This window comes from Vanderwaltozyma polyspora, genomic scaffold, assembly GCF_000150035.1.
Source record: "Vanderwaltozyma polyspora DSM 70294 KpolScaffold1004 genomic scaffold, whole genome shotgun sequence".
In the NCBI taxonomy this organism is placed as follows: domain Eukaryota; kingdom Fungi; phylum Ascomycota; class Saccharomycetes; order Saccharomycetales; family Saccharomycetaceae; genus Vanderwaltozyma; species Vanderwaltozyma polyspora.
This window is the reverse complement of record NW_001834672.1, coordinates 1-20,738: the sequence shown is the minus strand read 5'-3', so window position 1 is coordinate 20,738 and position 20,738 is coordinate 1. Positions and strand designations below refer to the sequence as shown.

The 20,738-nt window shown below is 32.5% G+C and overlaps 9 protein-coding genes, 1 non-coding gene and 1 further gene across 10 annotated transcripts, besides 3 other annotated features; 6 read left to right on the top strand and 5 right to left on the bottom strand.

The window, feature by feature from the left end:
- Nucleotides 1–57: 57 nt before the first annotated feature.
- Nucleotides 58–879: a sequence feature (similar to hypothetical protein; correction of possible frameshift sequencing error~similar to Saccharomyces cerevisiae SNX4 (YJL036W)).
- Nucleotides 58–1,379, bottom strand: Kpol_1004p10 (the record flags this gene model as incomplete).
- Nucleotides 881–964: a sequence feature (similar to hypothetical protein; correction of possible frameshift sequencing error~similar to Saccharomyces cerevisiae SNX4 (YJL036W)).
- Nucleotides 966–1,379: a sequence feature (similar to hypothetical protein; correction of possible frameshift sequencing error~similar to Saccharomyces cerevisiae SNX4 (YJL036W)).
- A 507-nt stretch (nt 1,380–1,886) lies between these two features.
- Nucleotides 1,887–3,413, bottom strand: BRE2 (Bre2p; the record flags this gene model as incomplete). Its single annotated transcript, XM_001645445.1, has 1 exon — nt 1,887–3,413. The coding sequence occupies one exon, from the start codon at nt 3,411–3,413 to the stop codon at nt 1,887–1,889; it is 1,527 nt and encodes a 508-aa protein (XP_001645495.1).
- A 243-nt stretch (nt 3,414–3,656) lies between these two features.
- Nucleotides 3,657–3,738, top strand: Kpol_1004trna1. Its single transcript has one exon. It is a non-coding gene; the product is annotated as a tRNA-Ser (tRNA).
- A 365-nt stretch (nt 3,739–4,103) lies between these two features.
- Nucleotides 4,104–4,580, top strand: TEN1 (Ten1p; the record flags this gene model as incomplete). The annotated part of the gene is made up of 1 exon (XM_001645444.1): nt 4,104–4,580. The coding sequence occupies one exon, from the start codon at nt 4,104–4,106 to the stop codon at nt 4,578–4,580; it is 477 nt and encodes a 158-aa protein (XP_001645494.1).
- Nucleotides 4,581–4,751: 171 nt separating this feature from the next.
- Nucleotides 4,752–5,333, bottom strand: RLP24 (ATPase-activating ribosome biosynthesis protein; the record flags this gene model as incomplete). The annotated part of the gene is made up of 1 exon (XM_001645443.1): nt 4,752–5,333. The coding sequence occupies one exon, from the start codon at nt 5,331–5,333 to the stop codon at nt 4,752–4,754; it is 582 nt and encodes a 193-aa protein (XP_001645493.1).
- A 608-nt stretch (nt 5,334–5,941) lies between these two features.
- On the top strand, nt 5,942–6,445 carry PAM18 (Pam18p; the record flags this gene model as incomplete). The annotated part of the gene is made up of 1 exon (XM_001645442.1): nt 5,942–6,445. The coding sequence occupies one exon, from the start codon at nt 5,942–5,944 to the stop codon at nt 6,443–6,445; it is 504 nt and encodes a 167-aa protein (XP_001645492.1).
- A 249-nt stretch (nt 6,446–6,694) lies between these two features.
- NSE1 (Smc5-Smc6 complex subunit NSE1) lies at nt 6,695–7,684 on the bottom strand (the record flags this gene model as incomplete). The annotated part of the gene is made up of 1 exon (XM_001645441.1): nt 6,695–7,684. One exon carries the CDS (start codon nt 7,682–7,684, stop codon nt 6,695–6,697), a length of 990 nt encoding a protein of 329 aa, XP_001645491.1.
- A 1,156-nt stretch (nt 7,685–8,840) lies between these two features.
- SSK1 (mitogen-activated protein kinase kinase kinase SSK1) lies at nt 8,841–10,985 on the top strand (the record flags this gene model as incomplete). The annotated part of the gene is made up of 1 exon (XM_001645440.1): nt 8,841–10,985. The coding sequence occupies one exon, from the start codon at nt 8,841–8,843 to the stop codon at nt 10,983–10,985; it is 2,145 nt and encodes a 714-aa protein (XP_001645490.1).
- A 349-nt stretch (nt 10,986–11,334) lies between these two features.
- Nucleotides 11,335–12,630, bottom strand: THI73 (Thi73p; the record flags this gene model as incomplete). Its single annotated transcript, XM_001645439.1, has 1 exon — nt 11,335–12,630. The coding sequence occupies one exon, from the start codon at nt 12,628–12,630 to the stop codon at nt 11,335–11,337; it is 1,296 nt and encodes a 431-aa protein (XP_001645489.1).
- A 2,617-nt stretch (nt 12,631–15,247) lies between these two features.
- Nucleotides 15,248–16,741, top strand: SSL1 (TFIIH/NER complex subunit SSL1; the record flags this gene model as incomplete). Its single annotated transcript, XM_001645438.1, has 1 exon — nt 15,248–16,741. One exon carries the CDS (start codon nt 15,248–15,250, stop codon nt 16,739–16,741), a length of 1,494 nt encoding a protein of 497 aa, XP_001645488.1.
- Nucleotides 16,742–19,454: 2,713 nt separating this feature from the next.
- SAG1 (Sag1p) lies at nt 19,455–20,738 on the top strand (the record flags this gene model as incomplete). Its single annotated transcript, XM_001645437.1, has 1 exon — nt 19,455–20,738. A coding segment is annotated over one exon (1,284 nt), but the record flags the coding sequence as incomplete, so codon positions are not given.

The window sequence follows — 20,738 nt, the reverse complement described above, 5'->3', positions numbered from 1 at the left end:
GAAGGTAAAAGGTGGAAAAAAAAAAGACATAAAAATAGATTAAAACATAAAGGAGATTCATCGACTGGACGGTTCTGTGGTTGTATTTGAACTCAATTGGTCATCTATCTGTGTCCATACTTTTAACATTTTTTCGTAGAATTCGATATTTTTATCAGCTAGCCCACTTAATGAATTTATCAATTCTTGGTTCTTTAGTTTCTCAAATAGTTCCACCTCTTTTAACGTTTCTTGCTCAAATACTCTATATACTTCATTGGAGTTTTCCACTTCAATGGTCAAGGCTTGGATTTTTTTGTCCAGTTTATCGATCTTGTCTCTCCTCGAAGATTCCTGGTTGATACCAGCTATCTCTTCAATCTTGTTCGTAATGTAATTATTGTTACCATACCCTGATATTAAGTTGTTCTTCTCATTGACTGATTTGTTTAGGTACTCCGTCAATTCTTCGTAATCAATCTGTTTTTGTTCCTTTTGTTTGACCAACTGCTTCAATTCCCGGATGTAATGTTCCAAGTCCTTTAGATCAACTATATACTCGTATTCCAAATATTTATTTAGATCATTCATACCATATGATATTTCGATCAACCCATCCCCAAATGTTTTCAATGAGTCGCTCAATTGCTGGCTATTCACGTTAATCAATAATTCTTGGATATCTTGTAAATTGTATCCAATCTTATTGAAATCTTCGCCTACTGTTTCTTGTTTCTTAACAAGTTTGCCAAATGTTTTATCCAGTTTATTAACATGTGTGTCTAATTTCTCACTCTTCTCTTTGATCTTGGAAAACTCTTCATTCTGCGTATGCACGCTCTTAAATGCATTCATTATCACATCAGTTACCTCTTCTCTTGTAGTATTCCCTTGGGGTGCTCAAATTACCACTAACACTCTTACGGTAGACATCCCAATCTGGACTAACCAAGAACATCTCTAACGCACTAGACTCTCTTAATTTAGGGGTGTTGGGCCACCCTACGTAAGAAATTTTGTAAACTATGACATCTCTTTTGAGTGAAACTTGTACTGAATCGATCTCCTGCTATATATTGCAATACTTTCTTATCTGGCAACGGTGGAATAATGCATGTAGGATATTCATTTAATAGTATGTTATAAAGTAATTGTAAGTCACTATAACGTCTATGAACAACTATAATACTATTAGTGGCTGCTGCAGTGGTGTCTGTATTTCCAGAATGGTTCTTAATATATGATGGATTATCAGTCTTGGTAGAGACCTGATAGGTAACATAAGATGATCCAGATGATGAAGATGAGCTAGTACCATCACCACCGCTATGTTTCTGGGGATCAGAAACAATGATCTCTAACATATATCCAGGGTTATTAGAAGTAGTAGTCTCGTTCATGCTCTCTAATATCCCACACTTGTAAATTTTGCCTTATACTTTGTATTATATATATATATATATATTCTTATTATATCTCTATATCCTTTTTCCTAAATGATATTAGCAAATAATCCTTCGAACGGCAAAATTAAATAAAATAAAATACACAAAATCTTAATATGAGCTTGGTATTACTTTTATAAACTAATCAATAGATGGATCAAACCTTGCTTATAACTATAACAACTTCGATTGAATCCTCATCCATCTCCTGCTTTATTACCATTATGATATTGGAAATAAGCCCTTTAATTAATGCAATTTTGATGCGTTTGTTAGAATACGAAGGGCATCGTAAGCCGTGATGCCTCATCGATGATGACATTGGCAGACTTATGCAATGGAATGGATGTTTAATGAATGGTATAAAGTATTGGTGTCTCTATTCTATATTCTATACATGACTTGCTAATTGATCTAACTACCTCGATCTTTCTTAATCTAAAATTTAACCGTTCTTAAACATCATTTTTTGTTGATAATATTCGATTCTTCTTCTATCTCATCGATTATATCCCAAACGATATCTTCAGCAATTTGTTCCATGTACAATGAATTTAATGATTTAATTGATTCATTTTGTTTGGCTTTACTTATTTCATCAAAATATTTACATTCATCTTTTTCTGTTATTATTTTTGCTGTCCCACCATTGAAACAACTAATAGTTGGATAATATCCAAGTTGGTTATTATTAACATATTTATTTCTCAATATTAAGCCTTTCTTTTGGGTATTGGTATTGATATTATTGTTTCCATTGTCATTGTTGATGTTGTTTCTGTTATTACTATTGTTTGTATTGCTACTGGTATTCTCGTTATAATCCTTTTCATTATCTTCAATTATTTCACCATTCTTCCAATACCCAAAATAGAACTTTTCGTTGTATTGTAATTCACTAAATGGTGGAAGGAATGGTTTGATATCTTTAAATGCATCGCCAAGGTATTTACCATTAAGATATACACCTAATGATGACCCCTTCAATGTGTAGTAGTCTTCTCTTTCTCGTTTGTCCAATGTGTAATACTCTGGTTTTGTTGTTTTGATATAGTCTGTAGATTCGAAGAATAATTGATTTTTATATCTAATTGGAATCTTATCTCTGATTACATTGTTGAAATCGATATCTTCTAATAACTCTTTTATAAAATCGTTATGTGATGGAACAAACTTAGTCTTTTTCTTGTAATAAGTAGATTCTTCATTGGAATTCCCTCCATTGATATCGTTAGATTTCTTATCGTTTGAATGACTTATCAATGCATCGATTCTTCTTTGAGTATATTCTTTCGCTTGTTTCACCTGTTCTTCAAATGATGGTAAGGTCAATAGAAACCCCATTCGATCGCCTTTCTTCAAAGATTCTGTTGATGATAGTACTTGAGAAATCTTACCATCATGGATGGACTCCAACGATATATCTCTAATACTGTAACCATAAGAATCAAACCCTACTGGTGATTCCAAAGTCGCTTCACGTCTCGAAATACCAATTCTCAAGTGAGGTGTTGTATTGAATAGTTCTTTCTTCCTTTGTAAAGTCATGTTTGAATCATCATCAATAGAAGGTAACCCACCTTTCATAACTTCTACCTCCCAATAACAAGATCCTTCTTTAATGCACACATCGCACCTGCTAGTTCTCCAACCTAATGAATCTTTCACACAGATAATATTATTTGAACCTTCAATCAATGAGATACCATCAGATCGATCCATCATATTCATACCTGGATGATCAAAGGGATATTCAGTACATGCATAACCTAATTCTGTAAACAATGGATTCGCAGAACAAGGTCTGTAAATAAAATTACGCTTATTCAACGGTATATCTTCTGGTTTCAAAAATCTTAGATTCCTGTCATCATAAATGTAACCATGAGTTTCATGCAATATCGGCAAAGATGGTTTGGATTCATTAATTGTTGAATCTTTATAAACAAAATCAGCATCCTTTTGGTAAGGGATTATGCCAACTTTCATATCTTTTATAGATCTTCAAGACAAATACAATATGAAATCTCCCCAATTCAATTGTTTCGATTGGTCCTCGATATCTACAAACCATCCATAGGGGATAATAAAAATTATCGATGCAGATGAACGTACTTTAATAGATAAGCTGATTGATATTTTGTAAATGAGGAAAAAGTAGTAAAAGAAAAATTCCACTGATATTAGGTGGTGCCACCGTTTTAGGATAATAAAATTCACAATAATTAAAGTGGCAACTTGGCCGAGTGGTTAAGGCGAAAGATTAGAAATCTTTTGGGCTCTGCCCGCGCAGGTTCGAGTCCTGCAGTTGTCGAATTGTTTTTTTTTCCATCCTCATAATATTTTGGTTTTTACCTGTTTATCTAGTTAAACAACCCATAATAAATACAAGTTGATGTTATACCCAGCCATACAACATCTATATAATATACATATATTTTATATGTGTAGAACATTTGTCATCCAGATTCTAAACTACTCCAAAAGCTCACTTTTTCTCATTTTGAATCCCCACAACGTATGGACACTTAAATTCTGATTTTAACTAATTGTTCTTGAAATCAGATTTCACTAACAACAATTTATAAAAGTTGCATTGAACAAAACGTTAACAGGTTCATTATTAAATACATTTATTGTAAAGATCAGTAATTTAATACATGACCTGGATTGGTCTCTATGAGCAAGATTTTGTTGAATGTCTCTGATTTAACAGATCTCATCAATAATATTAATCAATCCGATAACAATAGCAGCAATAATGAGGATGAGTCGATGAGGATTCGAATGTTTGTGCAACTAGTGGACATACGGTATTGTGAACCAGATCGTAAGGGTCGTAGATCCCAATTGGTCGTACAGGACTTGACAGATTATAGAAAACGGGATTCTACGGATGGCTGTGATGAGCTTAAAACTGTTAGTTTAATGATAGATGATAGCTTGTTTCAAGAAGTCTTTGGTGATGGATTCAAGAACAGCGACATGGGAATGGCACCTCAATTGGGTGATCCAATTGATATTCGAATTGGATTATGGAATAATGGGGTCTGTTGCACTGAGGTTCTAGATATTAAAAGGATTAGTTTGCAAGAATTGACGATTTTAAAGGAATTTTTGAGTTCAGACCTAGGGAAAGAGTTTCTTGGAATTTAACATTTATAGTATAATAGATTGTGTAGTTATGATGATGATATAATAATAATAATAATAAAAGTAGTAATTATAAAATTTTATATGTTACAAAGTTTAGGAAATGTATACAAAAAATCAGAAAAAATGGGCGTACCATATATGTCTATCAGAAGGGGATTAATCAATTATTCTTCAAAATGCAATCTTCTTGGAGTTTCTCTTTTTGTTCTTTAACAAAATCTTTTGTTTCTCCAATTGTTCTTCTTCTTCTTCCTCAGAATCGATTTCCATATCTTCTTCCTCTTCCTCTAGATCTTCTTCTTCTTCTTGTTCTTTGGCTAGTCTATTTGCGATCTCTACTTCTCTCATTCTCAACAGTTCAGGGTTTGATTCCACCAACTTCTTGTCTCTCAAGAAGTCTCTTTCCTTATTGCCCTTCATTCTGTTCTTATAGAAAGCTCTTTCACGTTTCAATCTGATCTCTTCTATTCTAGACATAGCCTTTAATGTAGTAGCCACCAATTCCCTGTTGTATCTGACAGGAACATTTCTTCTTTGGGCAAAGGTCAAAGTTGAATCAACTGCTAGTTCCTTACCAGCAGCCTTCCTGAAGGCCTTGGTCCATCTCAACTTACGTGGGTTACGACGTTGCTTGAAGTTCTTGTGACATTTGGAACGACAGAACCTAAACTCTTTAGCATCATTCCTAACAAACATAATACCGTGACCAGGATAAACTGGTGACGAACAAAAGTGACACTGATAAATTCTCATATCTTTCTAGCTGTATCTGAGTCTGTATCTTAGCACCAAATTTGACAAAATTTCACCAAACTATCGTAATAAACTCTTGTATCGTTCACAAACTAAATAGCCACTCCCACACCAAAATGCAACCACCACTTGCTGGTTCCCCCACCATCCCAAAATATAATCGTAAACCCATCCCATCACTTCCTAACTCTGCTCATCACCACATCTTTTATACATCAACTGCAACTGGTTTAGTTCTTGTTCGATCAATTTTTCAAAATTTTGGACATTTGGACCTTCCCACAGCACAGAGCATTGAAAAATTTTTAAGAAATTGGAATAAAAGATTAGAAAGTGTCTGATCTGATTGAAGACCTCTCTCTAATTCTATACAAAAGAATGGAAAGCTGACGAACAGTGGTGGTTCTATAAGGTTAACTCTCTGTTTATTTGTTTTGCATTTTTTTTTTTTTGGATACTGATTACTTGGTTCTGGGTTCACAAACTTTCAACTGTTAGTGTGACTGTGGTGCCATTGTTTCTTTATCTTAAGAGAAGGGACAGCTGAGATAACAGAACTTTACTTTATTATAGAATAAGATATAAAGAAATACACGACTAATTTAAGGATGTCTGCTAGTGATAATTCTGGGAATGGTGCTTTCGAAATTCCTCAATTGCCTATCCCTGGTCAGGATAACTCGAAGTTGATGAATAACGAAGCTACTGTCAGTTTGGATATGGGTTCTCAACAGGTAGGGTCAACAAAGAGTGGAATGGATCTGTATTTTGATAATGCTATTCAATACATGGGTGATCATCCAGTTCTGACTAGTATAGGTGGATTTTTCACTTTGTATGCCTTTGCTGGGGCCTACAAGGCTTTCGGTAAAAGTGGGGGCAATGCTGCTTCTACTTTCTTGAAAGGTGGATTCGATCCAAAGATGAATCAGAAAGAAGCATTACAGATTTTGAATCTGAAGGAGAGTAATTTAACAAAGAAAAAACTAAAAGAGGTTCATAGGAGAATAATGTTGGCGAACCATCCTGATAAAGGTGGTTCTCCTTATCTGGCCACTAAGATTAATGAAGCTAAGGATTTCTTGGAGAAGAAAGGTGGTGTGAGAAAATGAAATAGTGCTTTGTGTGTAATCTACGATCCATGTAAATAGAGGGAACTAACCAAACGACAATACTTGTTGAACAAAAACAAAGTAAAAAAAAAAGGAAAACCGGTTAAGAAGAGTACACTGCAATCTCATAATACGTCAGATGTATGCTTAGAATTATATAATAATTGTATACTTGAAATGCATTTTTTAAAAAAAAACATTAAAAGAAAAATCTCTATGTATATATATATATATATATTGGTGCATGTACTAAATCACATAGACACCTTGTGTCATTAAATCCGATTCACAGTTGCTGCAACTCTTCCTGCTATGAGTGATATAGTGTTGGAAACAATCGACATGCCACATACTACAGTTTTCATCAGTTTGGGCATCCCTACAAAGAACTCCTTGCAACACGATATGTTTACAGACAGTACATGTTTTGAATTCAAATGTCTCTATTAGGTATTGTTCCAATTCTGTAATGCAACGAAGATCCATTCCAAAGGTACCTTCATCGGTTCGATAGAACCATTTGTATCGACATAGCCGTATAAGAAGGTCATCTGTTTCAGAAGCGGTTAGATCTCTGAATTTACTTAAGTTAAGAGATCCCTTTGTGAACGTGCAATATGAATTCCAAAACTGGGGACTCTCATCTGTAGACACTTCTTTTAGAATTCTGTTAATTTCCTTAACGATTATCGAAGAAGGTATTCTATTTGTAGTTTCGATAGTCGATCCATTTATCATAAATTCCTGAATTGCCCATTTGATGAACTCTATTTCCTTTAACGAGAATCTAGTGGCCAATTTTGTCTCTTCGTTCGATTCTAGATTGATATAAACATAATATCTACTACTCTGAGGCAATTCGATAGACACATTTTGATCATTATTATTTGCAGTAATGGCACTGGTAGCAGGGTCTTGTAGATTAAAAAACGATCCAAAATCTTGTTCATGATCCCTCAGATAACTTTTAGTATACCGACTGATGACACGGGCACCACTGGGATGGTTGATCCTTACAATTTTATAATTCAATCTATTTAATTTAACATTAATCTCGTCAACAATATCTTGCAAATATTTCAAATAATCTTCAAACGTTCTATTTGGAGACCCTTCCTCATCAACGGAATCCTTATCCAATTTGATCAAAACCAATAACAATGCATTCTCATGACAGATACCTCTACAATCTAATAAATATTGCAATAAATACCTACCTTTATCCTCAACAGATAACATTTTAAATCCCCTAACCGTTGTTATATATATACTTATTTATTTATTTATATATTTATTTATTATCACTTGACCAAAAAAACCCTGCCTAAAACACTCACACTAAAGCAACAAATTTCAAAGATAACTCCATCGAACGTCTATAAATTGACAAATCTATCGATCCATCCTCTAAACATAAAGTCTAATGCATCTCTTCACCTCATAAAAAGACCTTAAACAATCACATCTAACCTTCTTAGATCATCAATTCGAATTGATTAAGTCAAAGAAACAACATTTTTTTGAATATTTCACCTCTTGTTAATAATCACATCATCACATTCGATGGAAAAAGTGGAAAAGTTGATTAAAAAATCATTGAAACTTTTTAAAGACTTTCGAAACTATTACAAGACTTTTAAAGGTTCATCTTGACTGGAAGAAGGAGTGGTGAAAGGTTGCTGTTGAAGATATAAGAGAGAGCGAGGTGGTTTTAGTTTTAGTTTTAGTTTTAGTTTTAGTTCAGTTTCCTGTTCTCTTTTTTTTTTATTTGCCTATTTTCTTTCCAGGATTATATTGAATTTTGGCAAAAGTATCCAAGGAACTATTGAAACTAATAGAAAGATATATATTTAAGAAGTAGAGGTTAAATAAATATTTGGTGTATTCAATTCTAAATAGACAAATTGACAACCACAGGTAGAGAAGCTACTTTTATTTCCTTGATTGTTAGTGGTTGGTTTTATTCTTTTGTTTTATTTTATTTTATTATATTTTTTTTTCCAGGATAATTCTTTAGTATTATTGATAAAAAATTCGATTACTATAGAAATAGGCCAAAATAATTATAACTAATAAGCATCAAAGTAAATATAATCAAGATAAGGAAGGGAATAGATATAACAATTTGGATCACATTTAAGATTGAGTTTGAAAATTTCCAAGAGATTTATAGCAGAAATTTTGGTAAGGGGGGTGTATCAAATTTAGCATATACATACTTTGATTTAATTATCTTTACAGAGAAGGGTTACAACTGTTGACCGGTTTATTTCCTTTTTTCTCTTTGGGTGAACAACATACGAAGCATTTAATATCACTATACTATTTTGAAATTGACTGTATCCCTCCCAAAGTCTTCTCTTTTGTTCTTTGAAAAGTAGTTTTTATCTTTTATATGTTTGAATTATCTGAAAGGCGGAAAGCATTATCCCCATTGCCAAGAGGAGGTAATTTGGCTTTGAACGTAGCTTTGGATTGGAAGATTTGGGTTAAAATCGACGATAACGAAAGATTGGGAAATTCTAAAGGACAAGCTACTGCCATAGAGTTTACAGAATCAGATACTATAGATGATTTGAAAACAAAACTTTTAACTAAATTAAATAATTCAAGATGGTCAAGAGAAAATGATACTTGCTCAATTACAATTGGATTTTATTTACCAATTAAAAATAGCAAAGTTACTAACAATAACAATATCAATAACAATGCAAACACATCATTGCTTTCAATTGAAAGTAATCAACGAATTCATACCGAGAGGAAAAAAGTTTCGCCAGGTTTACATTTCTATATGGAAGCACCACTATCAAGAATGGATTCCCATAATGGTTTACATTATGAAAACTCTTCGAAGAACAGGTCGAGCGTTAGTCTGCAAAGCCTAAGACAAGCAGAATCAAATAATATCAAAAATGAATCACATAGCATTAATTCAACTTCCCCGCCATTAATTTTCCATTCTTCTTCAAATATAAATTTACAATATTTGGCACCAACGCCAACTTTAGGGAGACTCTCGCCCATAAACACAAGCCAATCTACAAATTATCTTGATTTCAATAATCTGGATCTAAAATGGACCTCTATCCGTGTCAATGATTCTAATGTAAGGATAACATTCGAACCGGATGAATTAATAAAAAATATTTACTTACAACTCTACGGTTCGTTGGGTGCACAGAAAGTTTCTGAAGCTCTTCTTATCTTCTCTAGTGGTATACCAACTAATGAAAATAATGAGATTTCCCCTACAGTATCTTTCGATTTCAATGATTATGTACCAACTAATGACGAGATAACAGAACAAATGTTAAGATCTCCATATTATGGAGAAAACCTGATGGAAAATGAAAAAACTGAAGGTTTTAAGGGCGAAGAAGGTTTGATTAAAGATGGCAGTCGGTTTGGAAGTTGTGATTCTGTTACACAAAGTCTGAGTGGAAAAGAAAAAAAGTTCAAACTGATAACCAATGAAGAACAATTAAGAAAGGTTTCCGAAGATTTGGGGAGTGAGAAAAATGTAGATTCTCCAAAACAAGCTATTTTATTATTGCCCAAAAACTTTAATGAAGAAAATAATCTACGGAACAAAACAGGTGGAGGCTCCTCTTCAACTATTTCATCATTTGTCAACAAAACAAATGATGAAATTATGTTATCTACACAGGAAGGAACCGCTTCTACAAATGATTCAGGAATAAGTGATGGCGGTGTTGAACCGAGAGAGAGTATTAGTAACTCAAGCACCAATACTAATTCCAATACGATTCATAATAATGATAACAGTAATCCTATAATAAGTTCATCAGCCATGATTGCTAAGTCAACTTCAAGCAATTACTCAAGCGCTTTCCAGGATGCTTCGGTACCCATAGTTTCACATCCAGAATTCAAGATTACTGGTGAAAAGGTCTTTCCAAAGATTAATGTTCTGATTGTTGAAGATAATGTAATTAACCAAACCATTTTAGCTTCATTTTTAAGGAAACATAAAATATCCTATAAGGTTGCCAAGAATGGAAGAGAAGCAGTAGATAAATGGAAAGAAGGGGGGTTACATCTAATTTTTATGGATTTGCAGTTGCCTGTATTATCTGGTATCGATGCGGCCAAGGAAATCAGAGAGTATGAAAAACACAAAGGTATAGGTATTCAAAAGGCTTCATCCACTACGTCAACAACTAATTTAGAGGATACCAAAAAAATAGACAAAAATTCTACAGGAGCACCGGTTATTATAGTTGCGTTTACTGCTTCAAACTCCTTAACAGATAAAAGAGAAGCACTGATATCCGGTTGTAATGATTACTTGACGAAACCAGTGAATCTACATTGGTTAAGCAAAAAAATCACTGAATGGGGTTGCATGCAAGGTTTGATTGATTTTGATAACTGGAAACAGGGCCAAAGTAGGATGACCGACAGTGTACTCGTTAAACAGACTCCCAAACTAACGAAAAGAAAGAGTAGCTCTAAATCTCCATTAGCATCAACTTCATCAAGTCCAAAAATTAGTGCTCCGCAGAGTAAAAATTGAAGGATTTTTAATTAGGCATATATATCATTCACATCATAATGGTGATATCATTTTTACAATTTTCATCTACTTCACTTAGTTGTAACATTAGAAACCTATTTCATGTTCCCAAGGTCTTTAGAGGACCTTCTGGCCTCTGTAACTTATTTATAGATATCATTAATTTAATCATAATATATTATTTAATTATTGCAAAATATATTCTTTCTTTTAGTTTGTGAACTTTCAGTTAATAAGAATTTTTTCTAAGTTGGATATTCTTCTATCTATATTATTACTATTACTATTAATTATATATATGATACTATACAATAGTTAAAAATTTGTTGGCTTTTGATTTTGAATTATATTAATACATGTATCTGAAATTTCTATTTTGAATATCAGTTAAATCTAAAAACTCATATCTTTCAGGTTCTTTTCCTTCTTGTTCTTTATCTCTTTTTTCATTTTCTTTCTTACTTAAGTAACCAATGTATAATTGCAATGGTATACATACACATTGGGTTACAAGCAATGCAATTTTTGCTGGGATATATCTTGGCGCAGAAGATTCTCTAAACATTTGTGGAGCCACGATGGTACACACATTGTAAACAATTAATGTAGCAGCATTCCTGAATATTCTTTTAGAATATCCTGAAGTATTCCAAGAATTCCAAATGTAAATGTTAGTAATAGGGCATGAACCACTATAAACCAAGTACAATGCCAATAAATTACCTACCTTATGAGACAATGGTAAACTAATCAATACGATACAACCAATGACAGATGGGATAAACATTGAAGTCGTAATTAAAGTATATTGACCCCAGTATGCCAACATTTGAGTGGTTATGAAGATAATTATTATAACCAAAACACCAATTGGAATTTGTAGAAGGGCGGTGTCATAACTATCAAAACCAAAAGTACCGGTAATTGTGACAGAAAATGAACCGATAGCACCAGTTGATATTTGAGAACAACCTGTGAACAAAAGCATTAACCATGTTAATTTATCTTCAAAGAATAGTTCTCTAATTTGTTCCCATTTGAATGCTTTATTTTCCAAACCAGTTTGATTATCTCTAATATGTTCGATGACTTCGACTTTTTCTTCTTGTGATAAAAACCAAGCATTAGTAGTATTATCTGGTAATAATGCAAACGTCAATGCACCAAATGCTATAGTAACAAGACCGACGACTAGGAACATAATTTGCCATGATTCGAATTTTGTACCATGATAATGCTGAAATCCGAATGAAACTAAACCACCGACGATATAACCAGTACCAGCCTGAATACACCAAAACCCAATTCTTTTACTTTGTTCAGATTTAGTGTAATACATACCACTAATTGCAATACAGCCAGCGGCACTTGAAGATTCAAACATACCTAGCAAAACTCGAACAACCATTAAAGAAGCATAGGTTTTACAAGCAGAATGACAGGCTAAAACTATACCCCAAAGGAATATAAAAGTTCCTAAAATTTTTGATAAAGGAAATCTTTGAAAGAAATAGGAAGTGAAAGGCATCATGAAGATATAACCTGCACCAAATATAGTATTTAAATCAGAAAATTCATTGTCTTTTAGGTTCTTTTTAATACCCATTGCTGCAGCATAATTTAATAAAACCTTATCGAAGAACATTAAAAAATAAATGCAACATAAGAAAGGTAAGATAACGAAATCTAATTTTCTTAAAGTCTTTGGAGATAAATCAGAAGTACCATTCAATAAAGTTTGAGTAGTTGGTTTGACAGTTTTAATGATTTCAGTGTCTTCTTGTATACCATTTTTTTTCAAAAGTTATATGCGACATCAATATTTTGTTCAGATGTTGAATGATCAGTATGTGATTTAGAATCTGTTGAATGAGAAGATACAGAAACCTGTGAATCGTCTAGATTCTGTTTTTTCTCCAAATCAATGCTACTATTTTCAGACATCTCAATTGATTAGGTCTTGATATATTGATATATTGATATATTTTGATATTTACAATACAATAATATAAAAAGGTATTAAAATAAAAAGAGGATGTGTAAGAGATAGTATTAATAAGAATAAATCGATTGACAATTTTGTTATATATATATATTACATTTCTAACTCATCGTAACCTCGACGTCTACTATCAGGAATCACATTTTAAAAAGTTTTGTTTTTAGCATTAATATGGTTCAAGTAATTAACTAAAGAAGTATCGTGAGTATTAGCCATCTAATATAACTTCTCGACCGAATAAGACCATTATCAGTATGCAAATTCGACAATAAACTTCATTTTAATATATATATATGCATACACAGATCAATCGATCACAATAATGACTATGACAACGCTATTGGGTATGTGTATAGTTTAGTGGTATCACTTACTTTCTAAAAATAAAATAAAGACTCTGTATCCAATTTCCCAGTCTCTTGTGATACAAACCACACAATGTTGCAAATTAATTCTACAAATATTTCTACAACATAAAATTATAGTTGCATAGAATGAAAATGTAGATAAATGCATTATTATCCGATTCATTCTACTCAATTGAAATGAGCCAACCAATTCGAAGTGAAAAACTAAAAAAAAAATCTAAGAGATCCCTTGATCTCATCTCATCTCATCTCATCTCATCGCATAAAAAGGGAAACTAAAAGAGCGAGAAAGATGTTAACCAGTTAAACATTCTGTAATTGACGCATCTACGCTGGGTGTTCGCTTTGGTAAAGAATAGTTTACGAGAAACCTTGGGAAATTGAATTGAAGAGAAGCGAATTAGACTAAATTTAAAATTATTGGTTATTGTCTGTTTGTCTGTAGTCTATATCAATGTTTTATGCCACCACAATTAAAGGTGGTTTATTAATATTTAAAGGAAAAACTAAATCATGTGACTTGAAAGAAATGTATTCTTTGTTGTGAATTCTTTAGTTGTAGATATCTAATAATTGTACGTCGAGTAAATGCTGTTATGGTATTTATTCTATTCGTCTATTTGGTGGTAGATTAGTACTGTTAATAAGTATATTTATTAATAAAGAGTTCTATATTTTCTTCTTCTAATGTACAAAGTAAGTAAATAATATACAATACTATACAATTGTTTCAAATAGTAATTACTATTATTCTTTATAAGTATGAACGATAATAACACTTATTATCTGGTGTCATAGATCTTACAATCCATTCGTATTAAACTATGTTGAAACAATACAGAAACATAACAATTTTTTTGAAAAATCTCTCGGCTCGGTCGGTTCTCGGCTCGGGTTTTGGATGGGGGAGCCAAGCTAAGAGTATCTGATCACGTGAAACATATCTATATATATACCTATAGTCACAACAAGTAAATGGTATGGTAACTATAGAAGAGTAACAGACAGAATTTAGAAGAGATAGTCCCTTCCCTCACAAAGTTTTCTGATAACTAGAATAGAGAATATTAAGATGAAAACAAAACTTGTAGATTCAAAGGCCATTGGAAATGATAATAGGGACTTAATTCCAATATGTACCGCAGCGGATACCTAACATGTATTTACTTTTCAAATGGGAAAATAAGACAAGAATAGTTGATTAATTCATAATTACGCGAGTTGATGTACTCGTTGAATCATTAAATTTTTGGAAAAGGGCAATTTATTGTTGAAATATTGTGTTAAATGTTGCAAACAAAGTTGTAGTCTTCTTGTCTTGATTATCCATTTACTTGTGTGCGTGTGTGTTGTATGGTCTTGGTACCATTGATTTCGCCAATTGTGATTTCTCCATCCGAAGAAGGAGAAGGAGAATAGCAAACATATACAGACAGATCCGTAAGAAAGCTACTTGCACGTGATAGTTACTTGGTTGGCAGGGTAACTTACTTCTTAGGTTTTTAAACCATTTCGAAATTGGCGAAACGTAAAGAAGCTTCAGCTAATTTAAACTGATTTATTCAAGTACTTCAACTCACTAGAGGAATAAATTGATTGAAAGTTTGATTGATCTTCTCACTTAAAGATAATTGTTCTGTATTGTAGGATTAAAAATCTATTGGTATAGCACTTCTTTAGCCAGTTAGTTTCTGGTTGACCTCCTAGCATTCAATAATCAGTGGTTTTTCTGTCTCTCTTCCTACTTCCGATTATATCATACCATACCATATCATACCATATCCCCATAGTGTCATATTCAGAACTACACTCAATTATTTCAATTTATTTTAGAGAAAGATCGAAGTAATATTGTGCAGTATATTAAGTTAAAGTAAAACATTTTAGGAGCGATGAGTCCAACTGTTAGATCAGATTCTGATAATGACGATAATGAAAATGTTCTGGTAAATTCAACTCACAATAGGAAACTTAAAAAAGGTGTTCATTTCACCCATGATGAAGACGATGAAGATGGTATCATTAAAAAGAAAAATAAAGATCAAAATACGGTTAGGGTAAACGATTATTCAAAACGTTCAAACTTTGATGAACAACCAAAAAGACAAAATGAAGCAGATGACGATGATGATAAGGTAAAGTCATCTAACAGGTCTCATCCTGATCGAAAGTCTAAAAAAAAGAAGATATCCAATGATAAACTACAAGGTGTAAGTGGTGGTTATTCTTGGGAAGATGAACTAAAGAGAAGTTGGGATTTGGTGACTGTAGATGAAGAAGGTGATATGACCGCCTTGGTTGCAAGTCTCGTTGAAGCAAGAAAGAAAAGAGCAGCGCAAAAAGTTGTAACGCCATATCAGAGAGGTATCATTAGATCTTTAATCTTAGTCTTGGACTGTAGCGAAGCAATGGCAGAAAAGGATTTAAGACCAAATCGAAATGTCATGAGTATACAATACGCAATTGACTTCACTCATGAATTTTTTGATCAAAATCCAATTTCTCAACTAGGTATAGTTATTATGAAAAATGGTCTGGCTCAATTACTAACTCCAGTAAGTGGTAATCCACAAGAACATATTGATGCTTTGAAATCAATAAGAAGACAAGAACCTAAAGGCAACCCATCTTTACAAAATGCATTAGAAATGGCAAGAGGGTTGTTATTACCAGTCCCTGCACATTGTACACGGGAAGTTTTGATCGTATTTGGAGGTTTATCTAGTACCGATCCTGGTGATATTCATCAAACTATTCAATCTTTGGTGGAGGAAAAGATTCGTGTGAAAGTTATTGGGTTATCTGCACAAGTAGCTATATGTCAAGAGTTATGTAAAGCTACCAATTATAATGACGATTCTTTTTACAGAATTATTTTAGACGAAACTCATTTTAAAGAACTATTTGATGAAGCCGTTACACCACTACCGGTAAATAAAATTAATAAAGGTTTTACTTTGGTTAAAATGGGTTTTCCTACAAGAGTTTTTGAAGATTCTCCATCTTTCTGTGCATGCCATTCAAAACTAGTTTATGGTGGTTATTTTTGTCCAAATTGTCAAAATAAAGTTTGTTCATTACCAATAGTATGTCCATGTTGTGACCTGATGTTGATCTTATCAACCCATTTAGCACGTTCATATCATCATCTAATGCCATTAAAGACATTCTCTGAAGTTCCTCATACAGAAAATTTTCCAACAGATAATTGCTTTAGTTGTCAAATTCGTTTTCCTGTTCTAAGAAATCAAAAAACTGGTGAATTATTGACAAGTTCACGTTATAGATGTACTGATTGTAAACAGGATTTTTGCATTGACTGTGATGTATTCATTCATGAAGTTTTACATAATTGCCCTGGATGTGAAGCCAAGGCTATAGTTTGAGATTTTTCAAAATGAAGATTCTATATATTTTAATTTGAAAGTTGTTCCAGCAAATATAGTTTTGAAAATAACAATATATACTAGTGATGAAAATTGTCTCATCTAATGTTGACGGCATAACTAGTAATAAATTGTAAATTAAAGTAAAACGTAAAGACTTTAATTTTTTTTTGCCAACATCAAAATTTGGCAGGGGAATAAACATGCATATCAAACAAATATTAATGTCATTTTTACCATTTCTTAGTCTTGATTCAATTAAAGACATTTAAATTAATAAGAATTATGTACATCGATAAATAGTATATATAACCTACTACAGGGATTTCCTAGCCAATGGCTATCCATTTGTTGGTGTTGCGCTTTTGTCTAGGAGTGTCCCACCCAAAAAATAGAGCATATCATAATTATATTTCTAATTAGATTAAGTTTTAGGGATATTCAAATATGTTCAGAAATTTATGTACAAGGTAATTGAACCAAAGGTTTTGCAAGTACTTGAAATTGATTTGAAACTCAAGGAATTTAATTTGATCAGAAGAAACTAATTTATATCTATTTATGGCCAAACTCGGGATTGTAATTGAAATTCTAATGTTTAGAGGTTCGAATAAAAGAAAAAAATAATAAAAAAAAATAGAACCATAAATAATCAATAGGGAAAATAATAAGCCATATGATTCGTTTTTATGAGATGAGATGAAGTCAGCAAAAGGCCCATAAAGACAAAAAAGTTAAAGTTTTATTAAAATGAAGGTTTACTCATTTAATATCATTGGGAATAAGACATTTCCATAATTGTCAGCCTATTTGATTGTTTTGAGCAATCAATAGACAGTAATATATCTAATTCCAGAAATGTCTATAGCTATTATATTATTTGAGGTTCTGGATTTATATATTCAATTTTGGATCTGTTTTGTTTTGTGTTAAAAGATAATACTCTTCTTTAAAATTGATCTTTCTGATAGCAATCCCAATCAGGAATCTATCGATCACTCCATGGGAACATCAATAGAATGGTTAGATAAGTTGTATTGTTAAAATTCAATTATCATTTAACTAGTTTTTCTTTTTATTCAAATCAATAATGAAAAAGAAAAATTAAAAAGTTATTAAAAGAATTGGGAGGCAGATACAACGTTGCCATGTCATTAAATTATAATTGAAAAGAACCTCAAAGATCGAAAACCTAGCATCAATAATAGGTCTCATGGATTAAAATGTTTTATATTTCGAACAGCTACTCCAACTGCATCCTTCGGTAATTGACCAAAAGTAAAGAAACGTAAAAAGAGCTCCTTGGTTACCGTATTCATCAATCAATCAATCAATGGGCACTAAGCATTACTAATATCCGAAACAATCGAAGTTAACTCTCAATTTAACCACTTGATCTACGATTCAATAAGGTAAAACAGACATTAAAGTCATTCATCCTTTTCTTTAGGTATACTATACCTCTGCCATTCGAAAAGTTTTCAACTTTTAAAGATTTGGTATTATTTCACCAAGCAAAAGAAAAAACAAAAAGAAACCAATATTTTGGTACCTACAATTTCTGAATTGGGACATTTGGACAGAGATGACCATAGAAGGATTTTTCGCTTTTCTTTTTCGTGATGAGATCTCGGCGTCTATTGTCGTCCCAAATAGGAAAGTCAAAAGTCTCGACGAAGATATGTCCGCAGTACTAAGGATGCCAAAATGCAAATTCGAATTCAGATGCAAAAAAAAAAAAAAGAAAAAGAAACACGCTTTCGAGGAACGACAACCACGACCATTGTCAAATTTGACCTGCCATAACAACCACTACTATTATCAGTACTTTTTAGCTCTAACTTTAGTGTTTTAGTGTGTGATTGTTTTACAATTGATGGTTCAGAAGTTATCTCGGTTATTCAGTAGATATGGTGCTCTATTTTCTAGTATATTTTTATCGTTAGATCTAATAATAAAAAAAATGCATCAAAATTATTTGATTAACGGTCTGCAGTTACGATTCTTCCTTATTTTTATTATTAGAAAAAAAACAATCAATAAGTGATTAACAGAATAATGGGGCGAACCCCAAATATTGAACGCCAAAACGTGATGTGATACATTTCCTAGAAATAATTCCTTACTCGTTAATAATTGATGTTACTTAGTTACCAATGGTTCCCTCTATTTTATGATTCTTTTTCTGCAGGCCTTGTTCAGCCTGCCGTAGTCAACCTAGCAACAGTATGAATGTCTCATTCTTCGTTTCTTAAGTTTTGGTATGTAACAAAATGCATCAAAATGCATCAACTTAGCATGGATGTCAATTATCATGAAATTTCATTTGAGCGGTTTTAAATTGGATCAACGTATTGGAGTGTACCTGGTGCGGTTAGAGCATAATAAATATCAAGTTTTAAAACTCCAAACCATGCAATTGAGGTAAAAACGAAATGTTTTAATATTATGATTATTCGTGTCGTTCAATAAGGTCTGGAATAACTATATGATTTTAGAATAACAATTTTAGTCTATCTTATCTTGAATGTTGTTGTTGTTTTTTTGATTTTAATTGCATTCATAAAAATATATAAACGTCAGGTTTTATCACATTGAATGAAAATGGTATATCTCATTTAATTTATTATATTATAATATTAATATAGATCAAAAAAGAACATCAATCAAACAACTCAATAATAAATCGACTAATAATAATCAATTCTAAAAAATGATATTCGGTTTACAATATATTTTTCTTTGGATAGCATGTTTGAGATGTGTCTTTGGTGAAGAAATCAGCAATGTTGAATTTTCATCTTTAGAATATACACCTCTACATGATGTACTTTACCCTCATTTAACTTGGTCTACAAGTTTAAAATTTAACCTACCAGATGCTTCTTTGATTAATGAAGGTGATCACTTTACCCTTACCTTTTCTCGTGTCTATCGTGCCAAGTTTGATGGTAACAACAATACATTCTTTGTTTCCCTTGATGATGGTACAAATTTATTCCAATGTCTTCCAACTCAACAAGCTGCCTACCTTTACAATGAAACTGTCATTAGTTGCTATGCTTTAACTCCTTTGTATGATTATCAATCATTATCAGGTGTAATTACATTAGGTTTGTCTTTTAATAACGGTGATCGTCTTACTTCTAATGCTTTAGAAAATGCAAAGTTTTTCCATAGTGGTGAAATGGATCTTCCAATCCATGAACAGTTATCTGCTTCTATCACTTTTGAAGCTGCCACATTCAACGATGTTATTTATGCAGTTTCTCGTACAACTACATATGACTCTTTGGAATCTTACTTTTTATCTATGAAATGTGAAAATGGTTTCTTGGTCGGCGGTACTCAAGAAATTAATTTTGATGTTAATAATGGTGGCTACACACTAGATTGTTCTTCCATACAAACCTACATTTCAGATAAGTATAATGATTGGTGGTTCCCTACTGATTATGAAGATTCTAAAGCTGAAGTATACTGTTTTGGTAACAATTTATGGATCACTATGCCTCAAACTAAACCAAATTTCACTCTTTGGGTAAATGCTCTTCAATATGTCCCAGAAGGACAACATAATATTCGTCAAGAAGTCAGTGTTGAATATACATGTTCCAATACTATTGCCCATACTCAAACTGTCCAACAATTTAGTACATTGATTGATCATGTTATTGATGAAGGTAAACAAGGAGGTATTATATCTGGTCAAACTAAAATGCCAGTCACTACTACCACTACTACTACTGGCTGGACAGGTTCCTTTACATCTACATATTCAACCGAATCTACTTTCACCGTAGGTACTGACAGCAAATCCACACCAGAAGTCGTGATCCATGTTGAAACTCCAAGCACCAAGATCACTACTACTACTACTACTGGCTGGACAGGTTCCTTTACATCTACATATTCAACCGAATCTACTTTCACCGTTGGTACTGACAGCAAATCCACACCAGAAGTCGTGATCCATGTTGAAACTCCAAGCACCAAG